Genomic DNA, 25,716 nt, shown 5'->3' with positions numbered 1-25,716 from the left:
CTTGCTTAAAGGGTTAGTTCACCCAAAAATTTAAATTCTGTCATTACTGGTGTCGTTCCAAACCTGTAAGACCTAATATTTTTTTTATCTTAATTTTTGAATTTAAATCCAAGAGCTCTCTGACCCCTCCATAGACAGCAATTTAATGACCACTTATAAGGTCCAGAAAGGTAGTAAATACATTGTTAAAATAGTCCATGTGACTACAGTGGTTCAATTTTATGAAGCGACGAGAATACTTTTTGTGCGCAAAAACCAAACAAAAATAACAACTTTATTCAACTATTTCTTCTCGTCTGTGCCAGTCTCCTACGCTGTTGACATAGTGTAAACAGTGCAGGGCTTCCGAGTTCTGCGGCTCACCATTGGCTAGCTCCTGCATCAGCATCACACGCATGTGTCGTGGTGCTCACGTCAACAGCATCGGCCAATGGTAAGCCGGTGTTCTGACGTAGCACTTTGAAAGCGCTGCACTGTATTTACTACGTCAACAGCGTAGGAGACACAAAAGTATTTTCGTCGCTTCATAAAATTCAGGTTGAACCACTGTTGTCACATGAACCATTTTAACAATGTTTTTACTACCTTTCTGGACCTTGGAAGTGGTCATTAAATTGCTGTCTATGGAGGGGTCAGAGAACTCTCGGATTTCATCAAAAATATCTTCATTTGTGTTCTGAAGACGAACGAAGGTCACAGGTTTGGAACGACATGAGGGTTAGTAATTAATGACAGAATTTTCATTTTTGTGTGAACTAACACTTTAAAGTCCTCGTGAAATCAAAATTGATCATATTTACTTTGTTAGCGCAAATTGCTAGTTTTGTGGTGAACAATCCATCCGTGCAAGTCAATCCGCATCAAAAAATTATTTGGCTTTGTAATCTTTAATCAAAATCTGAAAATGCTCCTCCCCTCTACATTGGCAGGCCTTTTTTGATGATGTCTGTATGACGGCTTGGGCTTCGACACCATCATTAAACACGCCCATCCAACTGCCCGCGAGCTAATAAACAGAGATGGCGAGGAGGTGCGTTTTTTGAATGAAACGCCTACGTTTCTATATCCAATCAGGTCACAGGGAGGAAAAAACAAACCACGCCCTCTGTTCTGCTCATTTAGTATTCCGTTTCTCTCGGAAATACGTCAAATCACTGAAATAAAGTCGGTTGCAACTTCCGGTTCACTAGGACTTTAAATTGCATCACAAAATGTATTCTTACAAAAATTGTGTTATTCCAACACTATCTAATTAAAAAATTAAAAAATCTATCGTAATACACTTTGGGACCATAAAAAAAACATATTTTCCTTAAGGTCGTGTTTCTTAACACTTATGCCTGGTTTCACAGACACGGCATAAGCCTAGTAGTCCCAGACTAAAATGTATGTTTGAGTAGTTTCAGTGCCATATTTTTTGTCTCAAGAAGCACACCAGTAATGTTTTTTTTTTTCTAAAGCACATTTATAAAAAGCTACTTAAAATGTCCTAATTTACCTAAGGCCTACTCCTGCCTGTCAGCCCTGTCTGAGAAACCAGGCCTAAAAGTGTTTGACGCATGGGAACAAAGCTGTCGTGTCCTCCGTGCCTGTAGTTGGCGATGCGGCTTACTTTCAGTGACTCGGGAAGAAGAAACACGAACTCACCGCGCGCTTGGAGTTTGTTTACATTTCGTGAGGTTCGAGCTGACTTCAAATTGCAATAAATGACACCGTCATAAGTAATACAATCGCAATCACTTATATTATTTCAAAATGTAGACAAATAATACAGCGTAAAGGTTAGATATGTAACGTTAAGCGCAGCAAGTGTAACAGTTATATCCTATACACACTCACTCTCATATAACGTCCTATTAAACGTACTTAAATGTTTCGATCTGGTTCTGGCCAAATCGTGTAACGTTAGAGGTTTGGGTCTGGATCCAGACGTTCTAACCGTCTCTGGTTTCAGTGATGGCAGGTCCAGCGGATCACAGTGACAGCGGGTCCGGTTCTGCTCTTCAGGCGGTGTTTGAGCAGCTGCGGTCCGCGCACACTCTCTCCCTGACCCTCGCCAGCCCGCTGTGCCTGGCTGTCATCGCTCTGGACCGGTACTTGAGCTCACAACATCCCTCGGGTGAGAGCTACAGCTACAGCTACGACCTGACAATCACGGACGGCCAATGGAGGATGAAGTGTCAGCTGGCGGACAGTCTGACCCGCTGGGTCCGGACGGGCTCGCTGCGCTGCGGTTCTGGGGTCCTGGTGTCCCAGCTGTCATTGTTTCACGATGAGACGAGACTGAGTCACAGTTACTTGAGGATAGACGGCATTCACAGCGTCGTGGAGCTTCCTGAGAGACTTCTGGCCATTAAAGACGTAGAGAAAATCCCGCAGTGGTGCCAGGACTATGTGACCCGATCCGATGGACCTCTGCAGCTGAGCAGAAAATATTATTTACCACTGTGGATAAACGATGATCCTTATGGGAGCGTATGGATTCCGAACAACCCACCTCCAGACGTGGTTATTGATGGTATGAGATCAGCAGTGGTCAATTTATATATATATATATATATATATATATATATATATATATATATATATATATATATATATATATATATATATATATATATATATATATATATATATATATATATATATATATATATTATTATTAAGATTTTATATTAAGAGTTAAGATTGCAAGTAACAAAATCTAAATGTTGCCTAAAGCTTAGTTAGATTAGGACCAAATGTTTTTCTTGTTACTAATAAAAGAATAAGTGCCATACATATTATAAAATATTTGTATATAAATGTTTTAAAATTATTAATATAGTAATATTACAGTCAGCATGAAATGAAAGTTGCAATAGTTTTTACTTACTTATTGTGATGTACAACTGAGTGAAATGTCTTGAAAAAAAAAAAAATGTAGGGCGGAAATTGATTTTGTCCATCGCAAATTGATCGGATCGTTAGGTAGTATTAGTTTGCTTTTGCTGTGACGTTGTCCCGCTTTTGCTGTGACGTTGTCCCGCTCTCACACCAGTAAATATGTCATCAGTGAGAATATGAATATTCAGAAGAAATGTCATTGCAAGTGGGAGGGGAAGTTATTTTTATTGAAGATTATGAGGGCACATGAATATAAAAAAAAATTTGTGCTTAGAAATAATTTATAGTAAATAGGCTACTGCAAAAAAACTAAACACTTTTCAAATAATAATAGCTTAAAAGGGTTAGATATTTGAGTTTGACAAATAGAATGTTGTAGGTCAAAAATTGTGAATGAGCCATTTTATAGCGCTACTGTACACCCAAAGCGCTTAACACTCATGTCAGGGGTCTCTCCTCAACCACCACCAGTGTGCAGCATCCACTTGGATGATGCGACGGCAGCCACAGTACAACGGCGCCAGTGCACTCACCACACACCAGCTATTGGTGGAGAGGAGCCAATTCAATGGATGGGGATTATTAGGAGGCCATGATTGGTAAGGGCCAATGGAGAGAATTTGACCAGGACACCGGGTTACACCCCTACTCTTTAACGAGAAGTGCCATGGGATTTTTAATGACCACAGAGAGTCAGGACCTCGGTTTAACGTCTCATTTGAAGGACGGTTTCGAAAGAAAATTTGTGGACAAAAATGAGAACATTGAATGAGAGAATTTACATATAATATTCGAACACGGCTGTTGTTTTGCACATACTTTATTGTGTAATGGTAGTGTGTCCTTCCATTTATATTTGGTTAATGCTATTGTTGTTGCCTTTCTGTTTGTCAGTCTCTAGAATCACTCTTCTTGCGGATCTGGACGCATTCTTTCACAGCTCCAGACGTCCTCTCCCACTACTGGTCCGAATTCTGCATAGGTCCAGGATCCGGTACTACGGAAAACCAGGACAAAACATTGACTTCCCATTTCAGGTGAGTTGAGGTCATAGGTCACTTTTTTTGTCTGTAGCTGTTGATTTCTTCAGTGGTGCAAAACATAATCTCTTTTTTCGCTCCCTCTTTCAGGTTTACTGTGAGGTGGCTGATCAGAGCGGCGTCATGTCTATGGTTGTATGGAATGATCTTTGTCCTGAGTGGTTCAACCGACTGACAGTTGGCTCTGTTCTATATCTGCAGCATTATTCGTTGAAACACAGTTATCAAAAGCGCTCTAGACCACAGATCCACACACTCTCTCTTATGACTTTCCACTCCATCGGTATGAACTCCAGAGCTTTTCCAAAGCTAGCTTTCTTATGCTACAATGTCAATATTGGACCATTTCATGGAAGAGTTACATTATTTTTAACTCTTTGGTTGTGATTGTTTTGTGTGTTGTAGAGATCTGCTTAAATCCTCGAAGTCCTGCATCTGTAGTGACGGTGATTCCACCAAAAAGTGTTCAGCCTCAGTGGGATCTGCCTGATGTCCCATACAACTTTGCCACAAGGTACACATATACTCACCACTTACAACTTAATTTGTTCCTTTGAACGTTTTGTTTTAGTGTATTAGCTTGAAAGAAATACTAACATTTCAAGGGACTCTTACATTTCATTCTTACATTAGATGTACAGTGCCATTCAAAGGTTTGGGGTCAGTAAGATTTTTTTTAAATACTTTTATTCGGGAAGGATAAAAAAGCTACAGTAAAGACATTTATTACGTTATTTTAAATAATGGTTTTATTTTAAATACATTTTTGATGAACTTTCTATTCATCAAAAATGTATCACGGCAAATGTATCAAATTATTAATCAGCAGAACTTTTTTTAAATTATGATAATGTTTCTTGACCCATCAAATCAGGCATATTAGAATGATTTCTGAAGGATCATGCGACACTGAAGAGTTATGGCTGCTGAAAAATTCAGGTTTAATATTATTAATATACAATAATAATACTGTTTTACTATATTTTTAATCAAATAAATACCACCTTGATGCTTCTTTCAAAATCATTTATAAAACAAAATCTTACCAACCCCTTTCCGGAGCATGATTAATGTGTTAGGGTTATTTTATTGCATTATGGTTTTAATTTTTAGTTTTTTCTTTTGTCATGAAGCCAAATAACAATTTTCCACATTGTGGATAATAAATTCACTTGGCTAAACAAAACTTTTCTCTGTGATCAGGTCAGAGGTGGACTCGATGAACAGTAATCAAGCCTGTGATGTCATTGGTCTAGTGACTTATGTGGGCCGGGTTGAGCGAATCAGGAGCAAGGAAAAGACAGGTATAGTCTGTTATTGAACGGCTGGTTGTCAGTTAATAATGCTTGCTAATGCAAGCTTCGTTTGTAATATTCATAATTAGGGTTGACTGTTTAATCAAACAATTTTTACATCTGATGTGTGTCAGGACCTGAAAAGTTTTGGGCATATCGCTGGGTACATGCAGTGGATGGGACAACTGACTCTCCCTTTATCCTGGAGATCTTCTCCTCATCTCAGCCAGAGATTTTCAACAACGTCTGCCCTAGTAAAATATCAGCCCATGACTTTATGTCCGCAATCATTGTATTTCTCTTATGCTGAATGACCTTATTTGATTCTCGCTCACTCTCTCTCAGTGACGTATCTGGTGTGCACTCAGATGAGGGTGTGTCAGACAGGCTGTTCTGTGTATCTGACCAGCAGCACAGAAACACAGCTCTTCATCACAGGTACATCACAGATAACCACAACCAGTTCAACTGCAGCATGTTTCAAAAAGATGGACCGATTTGAAATCGCTATATCTCTGCAACCACGACCGCCCATGAATAAAACTTTCACCACCACTTGAAAGGGTGGGGCATAGAGTTTCAATTCTAGTCCCTCCCAGCGCACCGACAGCATCTAGCCTCAGTTGTTTGCAAGATTTGTTTGAAATTGGGTCCATCTTTTTGAAACACCCTGTATGTCAATGTTTTTGCATCAACAGGCTGTCATAAAAAGCAGCCCTATGTCAATGAGCCAAAAGTTAAAGCGTTCATCCAGTGGACCAAGACACTGAAGGATAGTGTCATGCTGCGGAGGACTGCAGTTGGAGGACACTACTGCTACCCTCCTGCCCCACCCACCTTCACACCAATCACCAATAGCAACATGACCAGTAAGATTTAACTTCCTTAAAGTCCCCATGAATTCAAAATTGACCTTTTTTATGGAATATTGCAGTATTTATTATACATGATTTATCTGTTCACATTATTATATTTATTAACATTGCGGACATTCCTTATTTATGTGCATCATAATCTTTCATCAAAACTTCTCTGATAATGCGTTGGATAATGACCGGGCCAACCTGTCACTCGCATGAGATCACAGCAATAGCGGACCACAACGATCCAATAAATTCCCAATGAACAAAATCAAGTCCCACCCTACATTTTTTTTTCTTCCCGAAAAGCCGTTTCACTCTTATATACGTAATGATAGGGAATAACTTCCGTTTCATGCTAACTTTAAATGTAGACAGTATTGCGATTTATATAGTTATTTGATTTCCAATGTTCCGAAGACTTAAGATAATTTTTCATGTTAAAGTCCCCCTGCAGTCAATAATTAAACAAAATGACATTTAAACGTTTGAATATAACTCTACACTCTTGTTTCATTTAGTATATGCGGATCCATGAATATTCAAGTTAGTCCCTGCCTCCACTCAATCATATCAACTCAGACTACCTGATCCACTCGGTCAACTGTAGTACACGCTACACAATGGCAATTGGAAATACTGGTTTATTTCAGCGATATATGTTTAACCCAGAAAGTGATTCAAAAGAATTGGAAGAGTGAATTATACAAGCTTGTATACAAGTCGATGTATCACAATGGTAATGTAAATGCTCTCTACAACGTCGGACACAACAGTAATTGATGTGATTAGCCTTTTGCTTGACTATGTTATCAAACAGCTAATAATGCGTTGATAATGTTACACAATCCATGTTCCTGTTTGCCATCTTCGAGTCAGACAGCTGCCTTTTAATCAGCAAAATCAGAATCCTTAGAAACGCTTTGAACAACTTAGAAAGTCAGTGGAGAAAAGCCCTGCACTTTGACGGAATTGGTTACATGTTTGACGGGAGGAGAACGGGGGCGCTTTTTTAAGACTGTCTTTGGCACACTGCAGTTTTAAAGGGATAGTTCACCCAAAAAGGGGCCCCATTGACTTCCATAGTATGGAGGGAAAAAAAATACTATGGAAGTCAATGGGGTCCATCAATTGTTTGGTTGCCGACATTCTTCAAAATATCATCTTTTGTGTTCAGCTGAAGAAAGAAATTCATACAGGTTTGGAACAACTTGAGGGTGAGTAAATAATAACAGAATTTTCATTTTTGGGTGAACTATAGCTTTAAAAAATACTCGGCAATGGTGTTGACTGTTGAATTTGCACTTACATTTACATTTACATTTAGTCATTTAGCAGACACTTTTATCCAAAGCGACTTACAAATGAGAGCAAAAGAAGCAACTAGAACAGTCGAGGGCAACAGTATGCAAGTGCTGTAGCAAGTCTCAGTTAATCTAGCTCAGAACACACAGGACAGTTGTTGTTTTTTTTTGTTGTTTTTTTTATAAATTAGACAGACAGAAAATGAATAGAATGATAAGTGCTATTCTTGATTGGTCAGGTGCTGCTGGAAGAGATGTGTCTTTAGGTGTTTTTTGAAAATGGTTACAGATTCGGCCGCACGAATTGAGATAGGCAGGTCATTCCACCCGGTGGGAACAGCCCAGGAAAAGCTCAGTGAGAGCGATTTCATGCCTCTCTGGTATGGCACCACAAGGCGTCGTTCACTAGCAGAATGTAAGTTCCTGGAGGGTGTGTAAGTCTGAACGAGCGAGTTTAGGTATATTGGTGCAGAGCCAGTGGTTGCTTTGAAGGCGAGCACCAGTGCCTTGAATTTGATGCGAGCAGCTATTGGCAGCCAGTGCAGACCGATGAAGAGAGGCGTGACGTGTGCTCTCTTCGGCTCATTAAAGACCAACCTCGCCGCTGCATTCTGGATCAGTTGCAAGGGTTTGATAGTGCATGCCGGAAGGCCCGCTAGAAGAGCATTACAGTAGTCCAGTCTGGAGAGAACAAGAGCTTGGACCAGTAGTTGTGTGGCATGCTCTGATAGGAAGGGTCTAATCTTCCTAATGTTGTATAATGCAAATCTACAGGATCGGGTTGTTGCAGTAATGTGGTCAGTGAATTTTAGCTGATCATCAATCACAACTCCAAGGTTCCTGGCTGTCCTGGACGGAGTTATGGTTGATGACCCTAGCTGAATGGAGAGATTGTGGTGAAGTGCTGGGTTGGCAGAGACAACAAGAAGTTCTGTCTTTGCAAGGTTAAGTTGAAGGTGATGTTCCTTCATCCAGGCAGAAATGTCTGTTAGGCAGGCAGCGATACGAACACCAACCGATGGATCATCTGGTTGAAATGGGAAGTAGAGTTGAGTGTCGTTGGCATAGCAGTGATAGGAAAAGCCATGTTTCTGAATGACCGATCCCAGTGATGACATGTAGATGGAGAAGAGAAGTGGTCCAAGCACTGAGCCCTGGGGAACTCCAGTAGCTAGATGATGTGACTTAGACACTTCACCTCTCCATGACACCCTGAAGGACCTACCTGAGAGGTAAGACTTGAACCACTGGAGAGCAGTTCCTGAGATGCCCATCTTCATGAGAGTTGACAGGAGGATCTGGTGGTTAACTGTGTCAAAAGCAGCAGACAAATCCAGTAAGATAAGTACTGTGGATTTGGAAGCTGCTCTTGCCTGTCTGAGTGCCTCCGTAACCGAGAGCAGGGCAGTCTCAGTTGAGTGCCCGCTTTTGAAGCCGGATTGGTTGATGTCCAGGATGTTGTTCTGTTCAAGAAACGTAGACAGCTGGTTAAACACCACTCGCTCAAGTGTCTTTGCAATGAAATGAAGAAGGGATACAGGTCTTTAGTTTTCTAAAAGTCCTGGGTTTAGAGAGGGTTTCTTAAGCAGTGGGGTTACCCGAGCCTGCTTAAATGCTGTGGGGAAGGTCCCGGTGCGAAGAGAGGTGTTGACAATGTGAGTGAGTGCAGGAGTAACAGAAGAAGAAATGGCCTGAAGGAGGTGGGTGGGGATAGGATCAAGCGGACAGGTAGTGGGATGATTGGATAGGATGAGTTTGGAGACATCTGCTTCAGAGAGCAGAGAGAAGGAGGGGAGCATGTGTGTGATGGTTGTTGAGATGTGCGTGTCAGTTTGTGGTGTGGAGAATTGACTGCTGATGGAGGAGGTTTTGTTTGTGAAAAATGATGCAAAGTCATCAGCTGTAAGAGTTGATGAAGGAGGGGGAGGAGAAGGACAAAGGAGCGAAGAGAATGTTTTGTAAAGTGCACGAGAGTCAGAGCAGTTGTTGATTTTGTTGTGGTAGTATGTAGTTTTAGCAGTGGAGACATTAGTAGAGAATGAAGCAAGAAGAGACTGATACAGGGTTAGGTCAGTAGCGTTTTTAGTTTTGCGCCACTTCCTCTCTGCCGCCCGGAGTCCAGAGCGATGTTCGCGGAGAACATCAGACAGCCAGGGGGCAGAGGGGGTGGTGCGGGCTGGCCTGGATGTAAGGGGACAGAGGTTGTCTAAGCAGGATGTTAGAGTGGAGCAAAGAGTGTCAGGAGCACTGTTAGTGTCTAGTGCTGAGAACTGAGCAGGTGGAGGGAGTGAGGATGAAACCATAGTGGATAGACGGGAGGGAGAGAGCGAGCGTAGATTACGCCGAAAGGTGATCTGTGGGGGAGTGTGTGTTGTGTCAGGAGTCAGTATGAGGTTAAGAGTGATGAGAAAGTGATCTGAGGTGTGCAGTGGAGTCAAACAGACAACCAACTACAGCACACAGAAAACGTTCTGGCTAACAGCTGAACTACAGATCACTTAAGAAAATGTAAACAGTACTCACAGACTAGTTGTTCTCCATGAAGTTCGATTGCTTCTCTCTACCTCCAATTGTAAACAACACAGCTCTTATACCACGCTGGCTAGCGGCCACGCACAGTGAAACGCGTTCGCGTGAGGTCACGTGACTAACAAACTTTCAGCAAACAGACAACCAACTACAGCACACAGAAAACGTTCTGACTAACAGCTGAACTACAGATCACTTAAGAAAATGTAAACAGTACTCACAGACTAGTTGTTCTCCCTGAAGTTCGATTGCTTCTCTTCGATTGCTTCTTCGATTGATTCTCTTCTCTTCACTTGGTTTGTCTTAAAAGCATAATGAGAACAACATATAATCAACATTTAAAAAACTTGATTTTCACCACAAGGGGTCTTTAACGATTTAACTAAACTCATGAAACGCATTTAATCCTGTGTGTTGTAGATGAGTTATCCATTACAGCAGTTGCTGAGCTGAAGGGGGAGCTGGAGAGTCTGCAGTACAGGGAGCACAGGAGAGTGGCTGTACAGGGTTATGTATCTGCTGTGCAGTATCACACCTGGCCACCACAGCCCGAACCACCACATAATGATCAACAGGTCTGTACTTCTGACTCAAGATGAAAACCATGAGGACAGTCTGTCATTTCCCTTTACATTTTTTTAGAAAGAATTTAAATGTCCTGACTAAAATAATAGCATTATTGGTGATGTCTTTAAAGCAGGAGGGTGTCTCAGTACAAGGGGTCAGCGACACTGGAGCTGCCATTCCTCACTCCACAAAGGATGAGATGACTCAGTCACGGAGAGAAACGGATTCAACATCACCTGATTCGGACATTACGGTCTCACCCAAACGCAGGAGAGTGCTGATAGGCTCAAGGTACAAGTAGCCATAGTGTATTAAAGCCATGATATTGTTCATTATACACTACTGTTTAGGCTTGGGGTCAGTGAGATAATTTTTTTTATGATTTTGAAGGAAGTCTCTTATACTCATCAAGACTGCATTTATTAGATCACAAATACAGTCAAATTTGTGAAATGTTATCACAATTTAAAATAACTGTTTTCTATTTTAAAATATTACAAAATGTAATACATCCCTGTGATGGAAAACCTGAATTATCAGGCATAATTAATGCAGTCTTCAGTGTCACATGATCCTTCAGAAATCATTCCAATATGATGATTTGGTGATCAAGACTTCTGATTATCATCAATGTGATGCTTAATATTTTTGTGGAAACCATGATACATTTTGTCAGGATTATTTGATGTAAAGAACTGCATCTATTTGAAATAGACATCTTTTGTAACATTATAAATCGCCCCAAACTTTTGAACAGCAGTATACATATTTAAGGAAGAGTCTAAAGACAAATAAATCTATTGTCAAAAGGACAAAATGTATCAATAAAAATAATGCCAAATACTGTTTCTTGGCAGGTAAGAAGTTTATGGCTGGTTTATTTGCCTGTGGCAGGTGTGGAAACAAGGCTGAATAATTATTGCTTAATTAGTTGAATTACTTGAGTGAAATGTTTTTAATTTCCTCCTTAGTATGTCAACAAATATTTCTTTCCCTCTTTGTTTAGAGTGCATCGTCAGTATTTCACCAGATCCAAAATGCAGTACGACAGGTAATCTAAGCACATTACATTTAGTCTCACTCGAGTTACTAAATTAGTCAGAATTTCGTAAGAATCTATTGATACTGATAACAAAATATCCATATACTTTTTCTTTTAATCTTCTAGTTAAATATCATACATTTTTATCTGACAACTTGCCTGTTGTTTATTGTCTGTTGTTAAATTGCGGGCGGCCACAGTCGAAAACTGTATATTTAATATTTATTCCATTTCAGTGCCTTGCCCTAGACTTCCGTTGTAAGTGCATAATATGAATATGATTTGTTTTTCCATTGAGGTACAATGAAGAGGAGGAGGAAGAAGAACAACCGGACGAAGGGGAGTTCGAGTCAGAGGAATTCGAGGGTGAAGATGAGCACACATCAGTTAGACAGTCAGCTGTAGGAAAAGGTGTTGCACCCTCTGAACATCACTGACATAATATAATATATGATAGAATGTGTTAAATGTCTGGAGTAATATGTTATGATGATATGTACATCAACTACTGTTCAAAACTTTGGGGTCAGTAAACCTTTTTGTTAATTTTTTTATTCAGCAAATTGGTCAATTGGTAAAATATCTCAGTTTCTGATTTTTAAAAAAAATTGTTTTCAACATTGATAATAATAATAAGACATGTTTCTTGAGCACCAAATCAGCATATCAAAATGATTTCTGAAGGATCATGTGACACTGGAGACTAAAGTAATGGAATAAAATAATTTTTTATATTTCTGTTTGTACTGTACTTTGATCAAATAAATGCAGCCTTGGTGACCATAGGAGACTTAAAAAACATTAATGTTACTTATCAAATATTGTATTTTTTTTCTAAAGAGACTGACCAGACATCGCAAGTCCCAGATGTACAGCAAGCTGCTAGCCACCCCGCTGCATCATGGGAGAGCAGAGTCTGGCCGTTAGTGAAACAGCAAGTGGCAGATCACATTGGCTGTGGCAGACTCGATCAGGAAAGTATTCCTGAAAAATTCCACTTTGAGGACAGAGAAGTTCTACTACATGACCTGAACCTGAGCCCAGCAAGATGGAACCCGGATCTGACCTCGCAGACCCACAGGCACACACCTGTGGCCTGCACCGGCTACTTCACGCTCACGATTCTGGGTAGGAGCAGCTCACCATGTTGTGGAATGGAGCTATAACTTCAGGTAATAACTGTACATCTCTTCTTCTCGCAGGGCTGAATCAAACGGCTGCAGTAGATGTTCTGTTTGTGCCCGTTGTCTCATCTGACGACCCCAGAGCTGCTGGAGTGCCGCACACTCAGCATGACAACTCACTGCTGTCCTGCATGTCATCAGGACGTCTGTGTGTTCAGCCAGACGGTAGCTGCCCCGCACCAGGTGTGTGTATGTGTTTTACCACTGTTCTGTTCACATCCTCCATCTCTGCTGAATAACCTGCGAGTCACAGTGACATACTGTAGCACTAAAGTGTGTGTGCGCGCATGTTTTTTCCTGCAGGGTCGCTGATGAGTTCTGCCCCTCAGCTGGAGTCAGAGCGTGTGGTGTGTATTGTTGATCTGTGTCTGCTTGGAGAACGCAGGGTAGAAATGATCTGCTCTAAACTCTACAGGACAGCAGACGTCTGCCAGCCCGACAGCACTCAATGAGAGGCCATCACAAAAATAATCATGCAAAAGAAAAAGTCTTGTGCAAATCAGATGACAAATGTGCTGGGACTGATATCAGTGTGACTGATATGAGTTGTTATTTTTAGGGACTGAAAGACTGATTTTATGTGTGAATTGGCTTTTTGCAAGTTTTTTTTCTGTAGATGTATTAATAAAATGTGGTTATCTTTTGTTTGTCATTTCAGGAAACGTTTTAGAAAAATAAACACTCAAAACGTTCTTTAAATCTATTTATTTTTTATCTCCTGTTTTTCCTTTTGCACAGGCAACAAAGATTCATGTAAAGACAGTATCAATTAAATATTTTAACGTAAAACATTTACTCTGCGCCGTCAGTGCCCTGCCCTCTGAGAAATACTAGGCTTTTCACACCTGTTGACTGTGCCATACCCCTGTTAAATGGAATCATGCGTTTGTCACAATGCGTTTCACACTGTTCATACTTTACCCGGGGTTAACAGTTAATCCTGGGTATTACCATTAATCATAACGTTTCACATGGTACATTCATAAACAAAGTCAGTGTCATTGATTGGGCGAACGCAGCACGGGAACTGTTTACAGTGCATAAAGGCGCTAGCATTGCGCATGCGACATCACCGTTTTTCCCTGAAGGTGCTTATCAGACTATAAAGGTAAGAATAAATAAGTCTCTTTACTCCAGTTAACGTATTTTCTGTCACTTTCCCCTTCTAACGCTGAAACGTTTATACAACAGGCAGTGTTGGTGTTTTTGTATGGAAGTTCGAAAACAATTGAAATAACGAAACAATTTAAAAGATAATTGGGACTTTTTCTTCTTCCAAGTTTAGCACAGCAATGCGGGGTTAACAACGCTAAATGGGTGCTATAACCCCGGGTAGTGCGGTGTTAACCTCGCTTCTGAATTACAAGCGTGAAACGTTCCTTTACCCGGGGTTAAGGCGAGGTTTAAAAACTACGTTTAAGCACAGTGTGAAAAGCCCTTTTGAAATTAAATATGAGGCGTGACCGAATATTTTGACAAATTAACTGCATATAACAATCAAATTTTTTCTTCAAACAAATACAGTCTGATTACAAGCTAGATAAGCTTGATATATGTTCTCCAACCCCTGTGAAATGCATTACTTAGACAAATACATGTATACATCAACTGTTTTTGAACATATAAAAAATACCATTATTTTTAGTGTGGTCCAGTTTTAAATGTCAATTTTAACAGTATAAATTGAGCACAAACTTCCTGTTGCTACTGGAATAAATGTCAGAAATAAACCTGGAGATGAGACTAAGGGACCACAGGCTTTTTATTAAAATACTGTAACCCTGGATTTTCCTTCATAGTGTCAAACTGAGAAATCGCTACTAAACACAATGTAGACAACATGTGTTAACACAGAAACGTGTGTGTGTGTGTGTGTGTGTTTGATATCCCTGCCGAGGTAAGAAACTTCTCATAAGAGTGAAGCATCACAGAAAAAAGAAAACATCACATCATTGGTAAACCATGAACCTAATTACCACACGTTTAAAGTGATAGTTCACCCAAAAATGAAAATTCTGTCATTTATTACTCACCCTCGTGTTCTTCCAAACCCTTAAGACTTTTGTTCATCTTCGGAATGTAAATGAAGATCTTTTTGATGAAATCTGAGAACTTTCTGTCCCTCCATTGACAGCTACGCAACTGACACTTTGACGCTTCAAACTGTTCAGAAAGAGATCCATTAAACTAATCCATATGAACTGAGTGGTTTCGTCCAAATTTTCTGAAAAGACACGAGCACTTTATATGATGAACAGATTTAATTTAGTCTTTTATTCACATTTAGACATTGATCAGCGAATGTAAACAGAAGCTCAACCGAACCTGCTTGACGCGTGAGAATGAACCTCATTGGTTCTCGCATGTCAAGCAAACATGCTTGATCTTCCGTTTATCACAACTGATGTGTGTGAGATGAATGTTTATATGTGAATAAAAGCATAAATTCAATCTGTCATCATATAAACAATCGAGACTCTTCAGAAAATTTGGACTAAACTGCTCAATTCACATGGATTAGCTTTATGAACTTTTTGAAGTGTCAGTGTCAGTTGTGTGGCTGTCTATAGAGGGATAGAAAGTGCTCAGATTTCATCAAAAAGATCTTCATTTGTGTTCTGAAGATGAGCTTAAGTCTTACGGGCTTGGAACGACACGAGGGTGAGTGATTAATGACAGAATTTTGGGGTGAACTATCCCTTTAAATTCTGCTGGAAACATGGCACATTAAAACATCTCATCATATCCATCTTTCTCTCAGCTGCAGTTACTCTGTCACTCATTCAGCTCCGTGTGCTGTACATGTCTGCGTCCTCTGGATTAGACTGGCCGTGGTCGAGCAGAGAAGGGTCAGGAACAAACTGTGACTTCACTAGGATAAAAGAGAGGGGGGATATTAGTCATGTCAGTATGAATGTATTTGCAAGATACACATGAAGATGCACATACTGACGAACAAACATGGTGAAAGCAAACTGCTATTTACTTTTATGAAGCAAGGATGCATTAAATTGATCAAAAGTGACAGTAAAGGCTTTGACATTGTTACAAAACATTTCTATTTTAAATAAATGCAACATTTCCCATCATACTGTGAGGGAGCAGGAGAATGATGAAATAATATATCAGATAAAATATAATACATAAATTAAGGTGCATATTTTGCTGCATAATTAACCCTTGAAAAAGGTCTCAATTCATCCATTTTATTCCACAGGAATTTCCTAGGAAGGCTGCATTAGACTAGTTGAAGGAATATAAAAAAATTAAAGTTTCTCACCTGTGGCTGGCTCAACTACAGGAGGTTGAGATGAAGGCGGAGCCTCTTCGGCTGGGGGAGGAGTCAGAGGAAGGGCTTCTTCGGCAGGGGGCGGGGAAACAGAAGCAGGTTCCTCATCTACTGTGGTTGGGGTGGTATCTTCAGGAAGGATGGGGGCAGGAGGTGTGGTTTCCTCTACTGTAGATGTAGTTGAGGGTGTAGCCTCTTCTATAATAGCCGTAGGTGCAGGGACTTCAAATTCGGGACTAGCAGGGGCAGCTTCTGGAGTAACATCCGTTTCAGGGGGGACAGTTTTGACCACTGGCTCTGGAAGAGGGGGCTCAGGGGGGCTTTCTTTGACAGTTTCAGCAAGAGGCTCCAGGGTAGATTCAGGGGTGGATTCTGCATCTCGGACAGTACCATCAACAGGTTCAGGGGTAGTTTCTGTAACTGGGGCAGTCTCAAGAGCAGGCGGAAATTCAGGCTCAGATAGTGGGGAAGCAATTTCAGTTGTTAAATCAACAGCAGAAGGAGGAGGTTCTACAGCATCTTCTGATACAATATCAGCTACTGGGGCAAAGTCCCCAGATTCAGCTTCAGATATTAATGTAACTTCCTCATCTGAAACAGCAGGGGGCGGCTCAGACTCAGGTGACATTTCAGAAAGCGCTTTAACGGGCGGTTCTGTATCTGGGCTCGTTACTGTAGCAGCAGACTGTAAATAAATTAAACAAATTATGTTGCAATTTATAAACATAGATTTGAGTAAAATAAATGCAAAATTATATTGACAGGCTAATTGGCTATGCTTAATTAGTATTTAAAAAAATGGTGTAAAGTTTTTTAAAGTAGCAACTAGGGCTGGGCAATAAAACGATAACGATATGTATCGCGATAGACACGTAATCGATATCAATAAAAAATGCGTTCTATAAAACGTTCAATAATTTTTTTCAATAAGTTCAATAAGTTTGGTTGCATGAACATTAACAAAGGCACTCGCTCTCTGGTAACCAAGCAACGTAGGGAGTGACAGGCTAACAGCCAATCATGTAACTGTATCTGTTTGGTTGCACCATATCGTTGTCTCGTGTTGGATTCACTCTTCAGTAAACAGAACTGGCGAGGAGTGACAAGTGGAAAATGAGTGCAGCAGCAAGCAAGGAAATTGTTGATAAAACAGGAAAACAAGTCCGCTCGCCAGTATGGCAGTTTTTTGGATTTTATGAGTCTGACCGTAGTCAGACCAATGTCATCTGCAAATTAGGCAAGACCGTTGTCCCCACCAAGACTGGTAATACCACAAACTTGTTTTAGCAGCCTTGTTTATAGTTTCGTCTGGCTCCGCAGTGCGAGCCTCCACTTCCAGCGAATTTGGAAGTTATAGCGGTGCAAAGTGGAATAGAAGGAGTGCACTCAATAACGTCCACTATCGTTTTGGACATCACTACAAATGGCTGTCCCTTCAAATAGTGCCCTATTTTATAAGGGTATAGGGGGCGATTTCGGATTCAGCCTTTGAAACGACATGAAGAGGTACTCTGCATCAGTGCCTTATGACAAAGCATCTAAACGGTAACAGTTACAAAGAAATAACGGAGGCACTACAACTTAATGTTAAGAGATAATTGTTAAGTGTTCATTGTGATTTTAGACTTGTGTTATATTTAAATTATTTGAGTGTTTTCCATGGTTGTGTTGACATTTCTGCCTTTATTACTGAGGGGATTATAATCAGAGGAAGTTAAGTTTAAAATAAAAATGTTTAAATGTAAAATATTTTTCTCCTGGTCATAAAAAATATCAATAATTATCGATATCGACCGATATGAAACACTTATATTGTGATACAGTTTTCAGCCATATCGCCCAGCACTAGTAGCAACAGATCTTTTCTTCCATATTTTGACGTACATCTGAGTGAAATGGATTATCAAAAAAGGAAAAAAAAATGTAGGGCGGGGAATTAGTTTTATCCATCGGTAGATTGTGGAGACAGATCTTAATCTTTAAGCAGAAAGAAATTATTGGAATCCAGCATGTCACCAGAAAGAAAGACTTCACTGGAAGACTTCACTGGAAGTTTGAGTTATCACAATTTAATAAAAAATTACAAAGTAAAAAAAAAAAAAAGTGCACAGATTAATTGTTTACAGTAAGATCAACAACATTTAGAAAATAATGGCAACTTTAAGGCCCTTATATTTGCATTTGAATTTATTAACTTAGCAGACACTTCTCCAAATTTGCAATATGTACTATAAAAACCAACATAACTTATTTTAATATGAATTTTAATATGAAATCTGTAGATTACCTCCACGCTAACAGCAGGCATGATAACATCTTCCTTTGGTTTGGATTTCAACATTGAAGCAACAGATGAACTGACAGTATACACCTTTTTACCTGTGATCTATAAATAAATAAAAAAAGAGCAAAATGTAATTAAGGAGAAATATATTTGAGAGGATAGGAGAAAATATTTTCTAGGTTTGGGAAAATTTTTCATCAAGGGCCAGATTTACTAACCGCTTGTGCCAGCACAAACCCTCTTTTGCCGTTAAAAAATACTGTCAGGATTTACTAAAGACACGCAGTGAAAAAATAGCACTGAAAAGGCATGGACAATTATTTTTATTATGCATATGCATTTGTAGGTTTTTCACTTTCAGATGCAAAATGTATGGGAGGAGAGTATTTAAATGAATCATGCAAGGTGATTTACTAAGGTTTGCGCTAGTCAATTTACTGGTGTTTGCGGCATTATTTACTGCCCAAAAAAAGCACATCTTAAACCAGACGCTAACTAGTAGATTGCGTTGGTCACTATGGAAATGATCCGGCTGCGTCTGTGTTCTTTAATTTGCGTGTCGTCAGTCGATCACGCGCAGAACTTTCCACTCCCATCTGTGCTTTTTTTGGAATTGCGCTCTCGCGCTAATTTGCCCTTTTTAGTAAATCTGGCCCCAAGTCTGTAGAAAATATTTTTTGAAAGCGAGAGAAAAATTATGTACCTTCAGGACTGCTACAGTCTGTGTGGGGTAACATACTGCAGTACCAGCAGTAGCCAGTCCAAGAGGTATGACAATCCTCTTTAAACGAGAGCCTGGGCAAAAGCACACATACACACTCACACAGATGCTGCTTCCTAATGGATTTAAACAGTAAAATAACATGCGGTATCCGCACGGTCAGCTTACCCTTGCGTGCCAGAATCAGGCCACCCAATCCGGACACACCAATGACACCCACTCTAGGCAGGAAGCCAGGAGGTGGATCTCGAAGGAAGTGATATGTGTCTAAAACAAGAAGGTCAGGGGTTAAAGTAAGTGCCCAGTTGCATAAAGCACCTTTAGTGTATTTTTCCCGTAAAAGGGTAGTTCACCCAAAAATGAAAATTAGCCCATGATTTACTTACCCTCAAGTCATCCTAGGTGTATATGACATTGTTCTTTCAGACGAATACAATCGGGAGTTATATTAAAAAAATGTCCTGGCTCTTCCAAGCTTTATAATGGCAGTGAATGGCTTTTTCCATTTTAAATTATATAAAAGTTCTATTATATAAAAGTGCATCTACCCATCATAAAACTGCTCCACACGCTTCGGGTGGTTAATAAAGACCTTCTGAAGAAAAGCAATGCATTTGTGAAAGAATCCATATATAAAACTTTACAAACGGTAATCTCTAACTTCCGCTAACTGTCGTACGCGTGCTCACGAGAGACTAGCGTTCCTGCATATGATGTAGGACGCAGGCGTAGCGTCAGTTCCAGTGATAAACGCGGAAGGTCAGAGGATAGAGCAAAACAAAACTTGGTTCTCGCGAGAACTAGCATATTCTCACCAGAACGTCCTACGCTGGAACCCGTCTCTCGTGAACGCGCGTACGACAGTTAGCGGAAGTTAGAGATTACAGTTTATAAAGTTTTAAATGTGGATATTTTTCTTACACAAACTCATGGCTTCGCTTCAGAAGGCCTTTATTAACACCCCGGAGTCATGTGGAGCGCTCAAAACAGAAAAAGCCATTCACTGCTATTATAAAGCTTGGAAGAGCCAGGGCATTTTTTTTTATGTAACTCAGATTGTATTCGTCTGAGAGAAGAATTTCATGTGTTGCATAAATGTCATAAACCTTCAGAATTTCCCTTAAGTATCTATTTTTTACTTAAGTAATCTCTTGAAAAAAGATAAGTGTTGCATAAAGCCCCTTAATCGTAATTTTCCTAAGCATAACATAAGGTTTGGAAAACTTCACCTTAAGTGTTACATGGATCCAAGTCCAAGTTTCAATCCAAGTTTGACACGATTGGCCACTTTATATGATAAACTAATTTTAACTTAGCAGTTTATTTACATACAAATAAATATTGATAAAATCTTAAATGTGACCCTGGACCCGTCATTGTCACACGGGTATATTTGTGGCAATAGCCAACAATACATTGTATGGGTCCAAATTATCGATTTTTCTTTTATGCCAAAAATCATTAGGATATTAAGTAAAGATCATGTTCCATGAAGATATTTTGTAAATTTCCTACAGTAAATATATAAAAATGCTATTATTATTAGTGATATGCATTGGTAAGGACTTCTTTTGGACATTAAATAGCTGTATCTTGGCCAAATATTGAGTCCAATAAAAGTAATTAAAAAAGTAATTCATCATATGAATTACTTTTAGGTCTTTCAATTAATGGACAGATGAGAGAATATTAAAAATATATTTTATTTGTTTCTATAGATGAATTATAGTCTTATGGGTTTGGAACGGCATTAGGGTGAGTAAATGATGACAGAATTTTCAATTTTGAGTGCATCATCAATTTGAGTTTCTGTCTCCATCTGGTCCTTCTCTTTCATATTTGGTTTTCTTTTTTGTTTTCCGAATCCATGTTATGTTGTTTTCTGTGAAAACGTACTACTGTATTAACAAATAACGTGTCCAATGTCCATGGCAAGAACAGAATTTTATAACGGAACAACTTGGGTTGCTTAATGGTTTCCCTTGCCTAAGAGAACCGTTTGGGATTATATGCAACACCCTTAAGTAATTTCCTTAGGTCATGGGAAATCATGCCTTAAGTCTCATACTTAAGGGAAAAACTTAATGTGCTTTTAGCAACCGGTCCCAGGTTTACAGTCATTTCCTGCCTTCCGCTCAGTCGCACATGTCAGGCTCACCTTGCCCAGCCAGGTAAAGCGATATCACTCCAACTTCAACTGAAGTGATGGCGCTCTGTAAAAAGCAGAGAGAATGCTAACAGATAATCCATAATAAACTCTCACACTTCTTTAATCATCTAACAATAGCTGTTTCCATCCAAAGTTGCAAATTTAACTTATATGCAAAATTATAATATCGCATAAAAACATTTGCAAATAAAGCAAAACCTTTTGCCAATTTCCATCCCATGTGTTCAAGAGAACAAAATCGTCACTTCCTGGGAAATTCATGTTTCATGACACAGTTCTGGGAGGTCATTATACCATGTAATTCAGATGACTGACTTTGTCTCAGGCATTTGAGAATAACTAAAACAACATTTGAGATTCTGTGCAATTAAACTGATCCGCTGGTTAGTTCAGTTATCCAATCACATCCTCTGTTGAGGCAAAGTCACGTGAGGTTTTTTGTTGTGCATCGAGGAATTTACTGTAAATGTGTTTCCATCATAGTTTATGCACATCTTTTTACCTCAATTGAGTGCACATAAGATTTGTATGCGCATAATTGCATCTTGGCGTTTCCATCCAGTGTTTTTGTGCAATATCCCAATATTTGCATAGAAATAGGTGGATGGAAAATGACAAACTAATACATTATCACATGTGACAGGACAGCATGTGTATCAGACCTGCACGGCTCTGACATACGGCTGCAGGCCCACCCTCACGGCCCCCAGCCCTGTCTGCACGACACCAGGCTGCTCTTCCACAAACTGCACAGCAGGGCCATCTGGGGAGTAGATAGACAACTGGACAGAGGAAGAAACAGAAAGAGAGGTGATGGTGATATATCTAACCTATGCATTACTTCACACACTAATACACTACTGTTCAAAAGTTTGGGGTCTTTAAAATGTTGAAATGTTTTTGAAAGTCTCTTATGCTCACCAAAGCAGCATCTATTTGATCAAAAACAGTATTATCGTGAAACATTTTAAATAACCGTTTTCTGTTTTATTCCTGTGACGGCAAATCTGAACTTTCAGTATCATTACCCTTCAGAAATCATTCTAATATGTTAATTTGGTGCACAAGAAACATTTTGTGATATTTTTTAGGATTTATTTTAAAGAAAAAATCTTTTTGCAACAAAATATTTGTCGCTTTTAATCAATTTAATGCATGAATTTAATGCATGAATACAAGTATTCATTTACTGAATTTAAAAAATCTTACTGACCCCAAACGTTTGAATAGTAGTGTACATTCTACATAGTCAAGTTGTCTAAAGTGCAAACTTGCACTTATGAACATTTCAAAACAGTAGTACATAGAAGTACATTTTTGTTCATTCAATTTGCTATATGTAACAGCAGGTAAAATAAACACTGCTCAACATATACATACATCAAAAACACTGCTAATATGTGTATATTATTCCAAACATGACTTTTCTTACCTCTCTTGGCGATATTAGCGCCTCATTCGTTTTCTCACTTATGGAATAAATTCTGAGCGAACCCAAACCCACTGCAGCAGCAGCAGCAGGAAGCGCTGCATATTTCAGAATCTGAGGATCAACAATATTTTAGTAATACAGACTCACTTCAGTGGTTGACCATAATACCATCATACAAGTATTAGTAGTAGTGTTTAAGTTTGCCATATCAGCATCACTGGCTATTACATGGCAAATACATATTAAACATTTATCAACAAATTCATAAATACAATATAATAAAAACAAACAACTTATCAAATAAAAAAATTATAATAATAAGTACATGTCCAATACAAGTACGTTTTACAAAAGAATCTTTAAATGTACTTGTGCTAAAAAAAAATTAAAACAATTCTGGATCCATAAATAAATCCTTTAAAGTTTGTCCTAACAAAATGCGCGGTCTCGTAAGAATAAAGATTGAGCAGTCCAAAAGTATATGTTTTACAGACATTTTGGTGCTTCTTCACCCTTGAGTCAATCTAGTATGACCTATTCGACATCTTGTAAATTCAACTTGGTCATGTCTTGATTTAAAAGAATGTATTTAAAATAATTTGTTATTTTGACATTCTATCAATTCTGCTCGTCATTTCTCAAATATTGGTTGATTAAGGGATTTATGTCCGAGGGTGGGACTTGACATCCACTGATTCTTTCTACAAGAACTTGTTTTGCAACCATATCATACTGAAGTATTGCATATTCATATACAATAGGACATACATGTTACTACCAAAGTTCATGTCCAAAAACATGGTAATATGATGGTACATTTGTATGTGTTTTCTAGTTTCCCCTGTGCACATGTTTGTATTGTAATACTTACAATAATATATAGCTATAATAACTATAACTACACATAATAATTGTTTTGTAGTGTAATAGGCTTAGTCCTGGCTGAGCGTTTACTCCTTTCAGCTTTATCTTCCCTTAAGCACATTATCTGTATTAGTTTAATGGACTGAAGCAAGAGAAGACGCTTTACTGCGTGTAATAATCCCAAACCTAAACTGTTTTGTGAGTCTCACAAGTGATAGAAAGTGACAGAGAGAATGTCGTTTCCCAAAAACGAGTCAGCTGCCTGTCTAGAGACGGGTGCCTCAAACAGATCATCGGTGTGTGAGAGTTAGTTTAAGAACAGCATGTTCTTCGCTCTGGTTTAACAAACACCGTGCTCACGCTCTGATTAACAGCTGCATCATGCAACTCACGAGAAATCATACTTGACAAGATGTGCGATACTCTCCTGCAGAATAGACATATTATGATAGAATGCTCATGATCATTTGAACTAACTCAGTTGGAAGTGTCACTCACCTTGGCCGCCATGCCGGTCCCGCCCCCTTCAGTCTCACTACGGAAAGCAGGAGGAGTCATGAAAGCCCTCAAAACGCGAGATAATATTCCCGATAGACATCTCATATTACCGTTTTTCTCAGTCGCTTTGGTACATTTCTCGAATCATCCTCGACATTTGCAAAATAGTAAGTGCATTTCTCAAAACAATTCGTACAAATAGCAAAACACCATGGATTACCGGCAAAAGCCAGTCTTGCTCAAAATCCTTAGTTCATCTCTCAAAAGTAAATATCTGTGTCAATGAACATGTTAGTGCCATCAGAATGACAAGTCCTTGGGCCCTATTTTAACGATCTGAAACGCAAGTGTCAAAACGCGAAGCGCAAGTAACTTTGTGGGCGGGTCTCGGCGCTGTTGCTATTTTCCCGGCGGGATAAATGGCTCTTGCGCCCGGCGCAAATCTAAAATGGGTTGGTCTGAAGTAGCTTCATTATTCATAGGTGTGGTTTGGGCGTAACGTGAATAAACCAATCCGAGCGTCATCCAACATTCCCTGTAAAAGCAGGTGCGCAAGTTCCATTATGGATTGCTATTATTATGGCGTATTTACCAGGCGCACGCCAGGAGCGGTTCACAGCCGAGGAGACTGATGTTCTTGTAAGAGCAGTGAAAGACAGAGAAGTGAAGTTGTAATGTTGTACATTATGGTAAAGGTGATTTCACAGTCTTTTTTTTTTTCAGTCTTTCAGTTTTTTCAGTTTTTCAGTCGATTTTTGTTCCTGGTTCTTGACGGACAAACCAATTTGTCAGATGTCCTTATACATATATGTCTTGCCACTATTGGGCAAACAGGTCTTATCCTTAATTACAATTAGCCTGAATCATTTGTAAGCTAGATTTATGCCTATTTTTTCACATCTTCGTGGCACACCACAATGATTTCCGTCATCTCATGTGTTAATATTTTTTTAGTGTAACAATTTATGATTTGCAAAAATAACTGTTGCATCTGTGTAGGTTACATGAGCAAAGTGTATGCGCGTTGTGCACGCTATACATTATGGTCAAGCATGCGCCCTTAAAATAGCATAATGAACAACGCGCAACGCGCCACTGACTTTAGACTAGGTTTTTTCTGGTCAGTGGCGCAATTGTTTAATGGAACAGCAAAATAGCACCAGAGATTGTTTGCGCCGGAACACGCCTCCTTTTTTGCGCTGAACCGCCCAGGTAGCGCAAGTTCCTTCACTAGTTTAGCGACGTGCTTCTGTGGAGGGAAAAGCGCGCTTTGCGCGGGTGCAAAATAGGAATGACACATGCGTCGGTGTACAAAGTCAATTGCGCTGGGTGCAAGATAGGGCCCCTTGTGTCATTGTGTACGGATAATGCTGCGTTCACACCAAACGCGAATTGAGCGTCAAAATCGCGTCTACCGCGTCTAGTTTCACGCGTGTACATTTTGAATGCATTCGCGCGTCAGCAGAGAATTGGACGCGCGTAGAAATCGAGCGCTGGAAGCGAAATTGACGCGCGTTCAAGGCACTCCAGGAGAAATATGTCATAAAACACCACTCTGCCTCTTTTCATTTTCATTAAACATATATATTAAGCATTAATAGCCACACAAATGTGGTCCAGGCAACTCCTACATTATCTTCACTGCATGTATGTTTAAATATCCTTAAAATATAAAGTTATGAAACTTCTCTTTGCCCTCAGTCAAAACGATTTGGCAGACAACAAATTATATATTCATGAGAGCAAAGATC

At 39.5% G+C, this 25,716-nt stretch overlaps 2 protein-coding genes across 4 annotated transcripts; one reads left to right on the top strand and one right to left on the bottom strand.

Annotated features, from left to right (window-relative positions):
• Positions 1 to 1,616: 1,616 nt before the first annotated feature.
• Positions 1,617 to 13,409, top strand: radx (RPA1 related single stranded DNA binding protein). 2 transcript variants are annotated; one of them, XM_079813744.1, is made up of 15 exons: positions 1,617 to 2,518; positions 3,781 to 3,923; positions 4,017 to 4,209; positions 4,332 to 4,440; positions 5,130 to 5,230; positions 5,356 to 5,475; positions 5,567 to 5,659; positions 5,920 to 6,090; positions 10,335 to 10,489; positions 10,612 to 10,772; positions 11,488 to 11,532; positions 11,822 to 11,934; positions 12,364 to 12,651; positions 12,726 to 12,890; positions 13,011 to 13,409. In XM_079813744.1, the coding sequence occupies exons 1-15, from the start codon at positions 1,957 to 1,959 to the stop codon at positions 13,157 to 13,159; spliced, it is 2,568 nt and encodes an 855-aa protein (XP_079669870.1). In that variant the 5' UTR covers positions 1,617 to 1,956; the 3' UTR covers positions 13,160 to 13,409. The 2 variants fall into 2 exon arrangements, with proteins under 2 accessions (XP_079669870.1, XP_079669871.1); XM_079813745.1 differs by having other exon boundaries at positions 1,620 to 2,518; positions 10,615 to 10,772.
• Positions 13,404 to 24,092, bottom strand: apool (apolipoprotein O-like). 2 transcript variants are annotated; one of them, XR_013816271.1, is made up of 10 exons: positions 23,966 to 24,092; positions 22,604 to 22,714; positions 21,834 to 21,953; positions 21,160 to 21,214; positions 19,170 to 19,268; positions 18,984 to 19,075; positions 18,284 to 18,382; positions 15,988 to 16,681; positions 15,239 to 15,579; positions 13,421 to 14,908 (listed from the first exon to the last, which is right to left on the bottom strand). XR_013816271.1 is itself a non-coding variant. In XM_079813755.1 (9 exons), the coding sequence occupies exons 1-9, from the start codon at positions 24,068 to 24,070 to the stop codon at positions 15,491 to 15,493; spliced, it is 1,464 nt and encodes a 487-aa protein (XP_079669881.1). In that variant the 5' UTR covers positions 24,071 to 24,092; the 3' UTR covers positions 13,404 to 15,490. The 2 variants fall into 2 exon arrangements, 1 of the variants encoding a protein (XP_079669881.1); XM_079813755.1 differs by having other exon boundaries at positions 13,404 to 15,579.
• Positions 24,093 to 25,716: the final 1,624 nt, after the last annotated feature.

This window comes from Gobio gobio, assembly GCF_949357685.1.
Source record: "Gobio gobio genome assembly, chromosome: 4".
NCBI lineage: Eukaryota > Metazoa > Chordata > Actinopteri > Cypriniformes > Gobionidae > Gobio > Gobio gobio.
The sequence above is the reverse complement of the archived record's forward strand: the minus strand, read 5'-3'. Positions and strand labels throughout refer to the sequence as shown.

What these genes read in the sequence shown, in the direction of transcription:
- apool (XM_079813755.1), bottom strand. Translation starts at nt 24,070, where the DNA reads ATGAGATGTCTATCGGGAATATTATCTCGCGTTTTGAGGGCTTTCATG. An exon ending in CGCTAATATCGCCAAGAGAG is followed by an intron (nt 21,954 to 22,603) that starts GTAAGAAAAGTC and finishes TCCTCTGTCCAG; the next exon opens with TTGTCTATCTACTCCCCAGA. An exon ending in CGTATGTCAGAGCCGTGCAG is followed by an intron (nt 21,215 to 21,833) that starts GTCTGATACACA and finishes TGCTTTTTACAG; the next exon opens with AGCGCCATCACTTCAGTTGA.
- radx (XM_079813744.1), top strand. Translation starts at nt 1,957, where the DNA reads ATGGCAGGTCCAGCGGATCACAGTGACAGCGGGTCCGGTTCTGCTCTT. An exon ending in CAGGAGCAAGGAAAAGACAG is followed by an intron (nt 5,231 to 5,355) that starts GTATAGTCTGTT and finishes GATGTGTGTCAG; the next exon opens with GACCTGAAAAGTTTTGGGCA. An exon ending in ACAGTCAGCTGTAGGAAAAG is followed by an intron (nt 11,935 to 12,363) that starts GTGTTGCACCCT and finishes TTTTTTCTAAAG; the next exon opens with AGACTGACCAGACATCGCAA.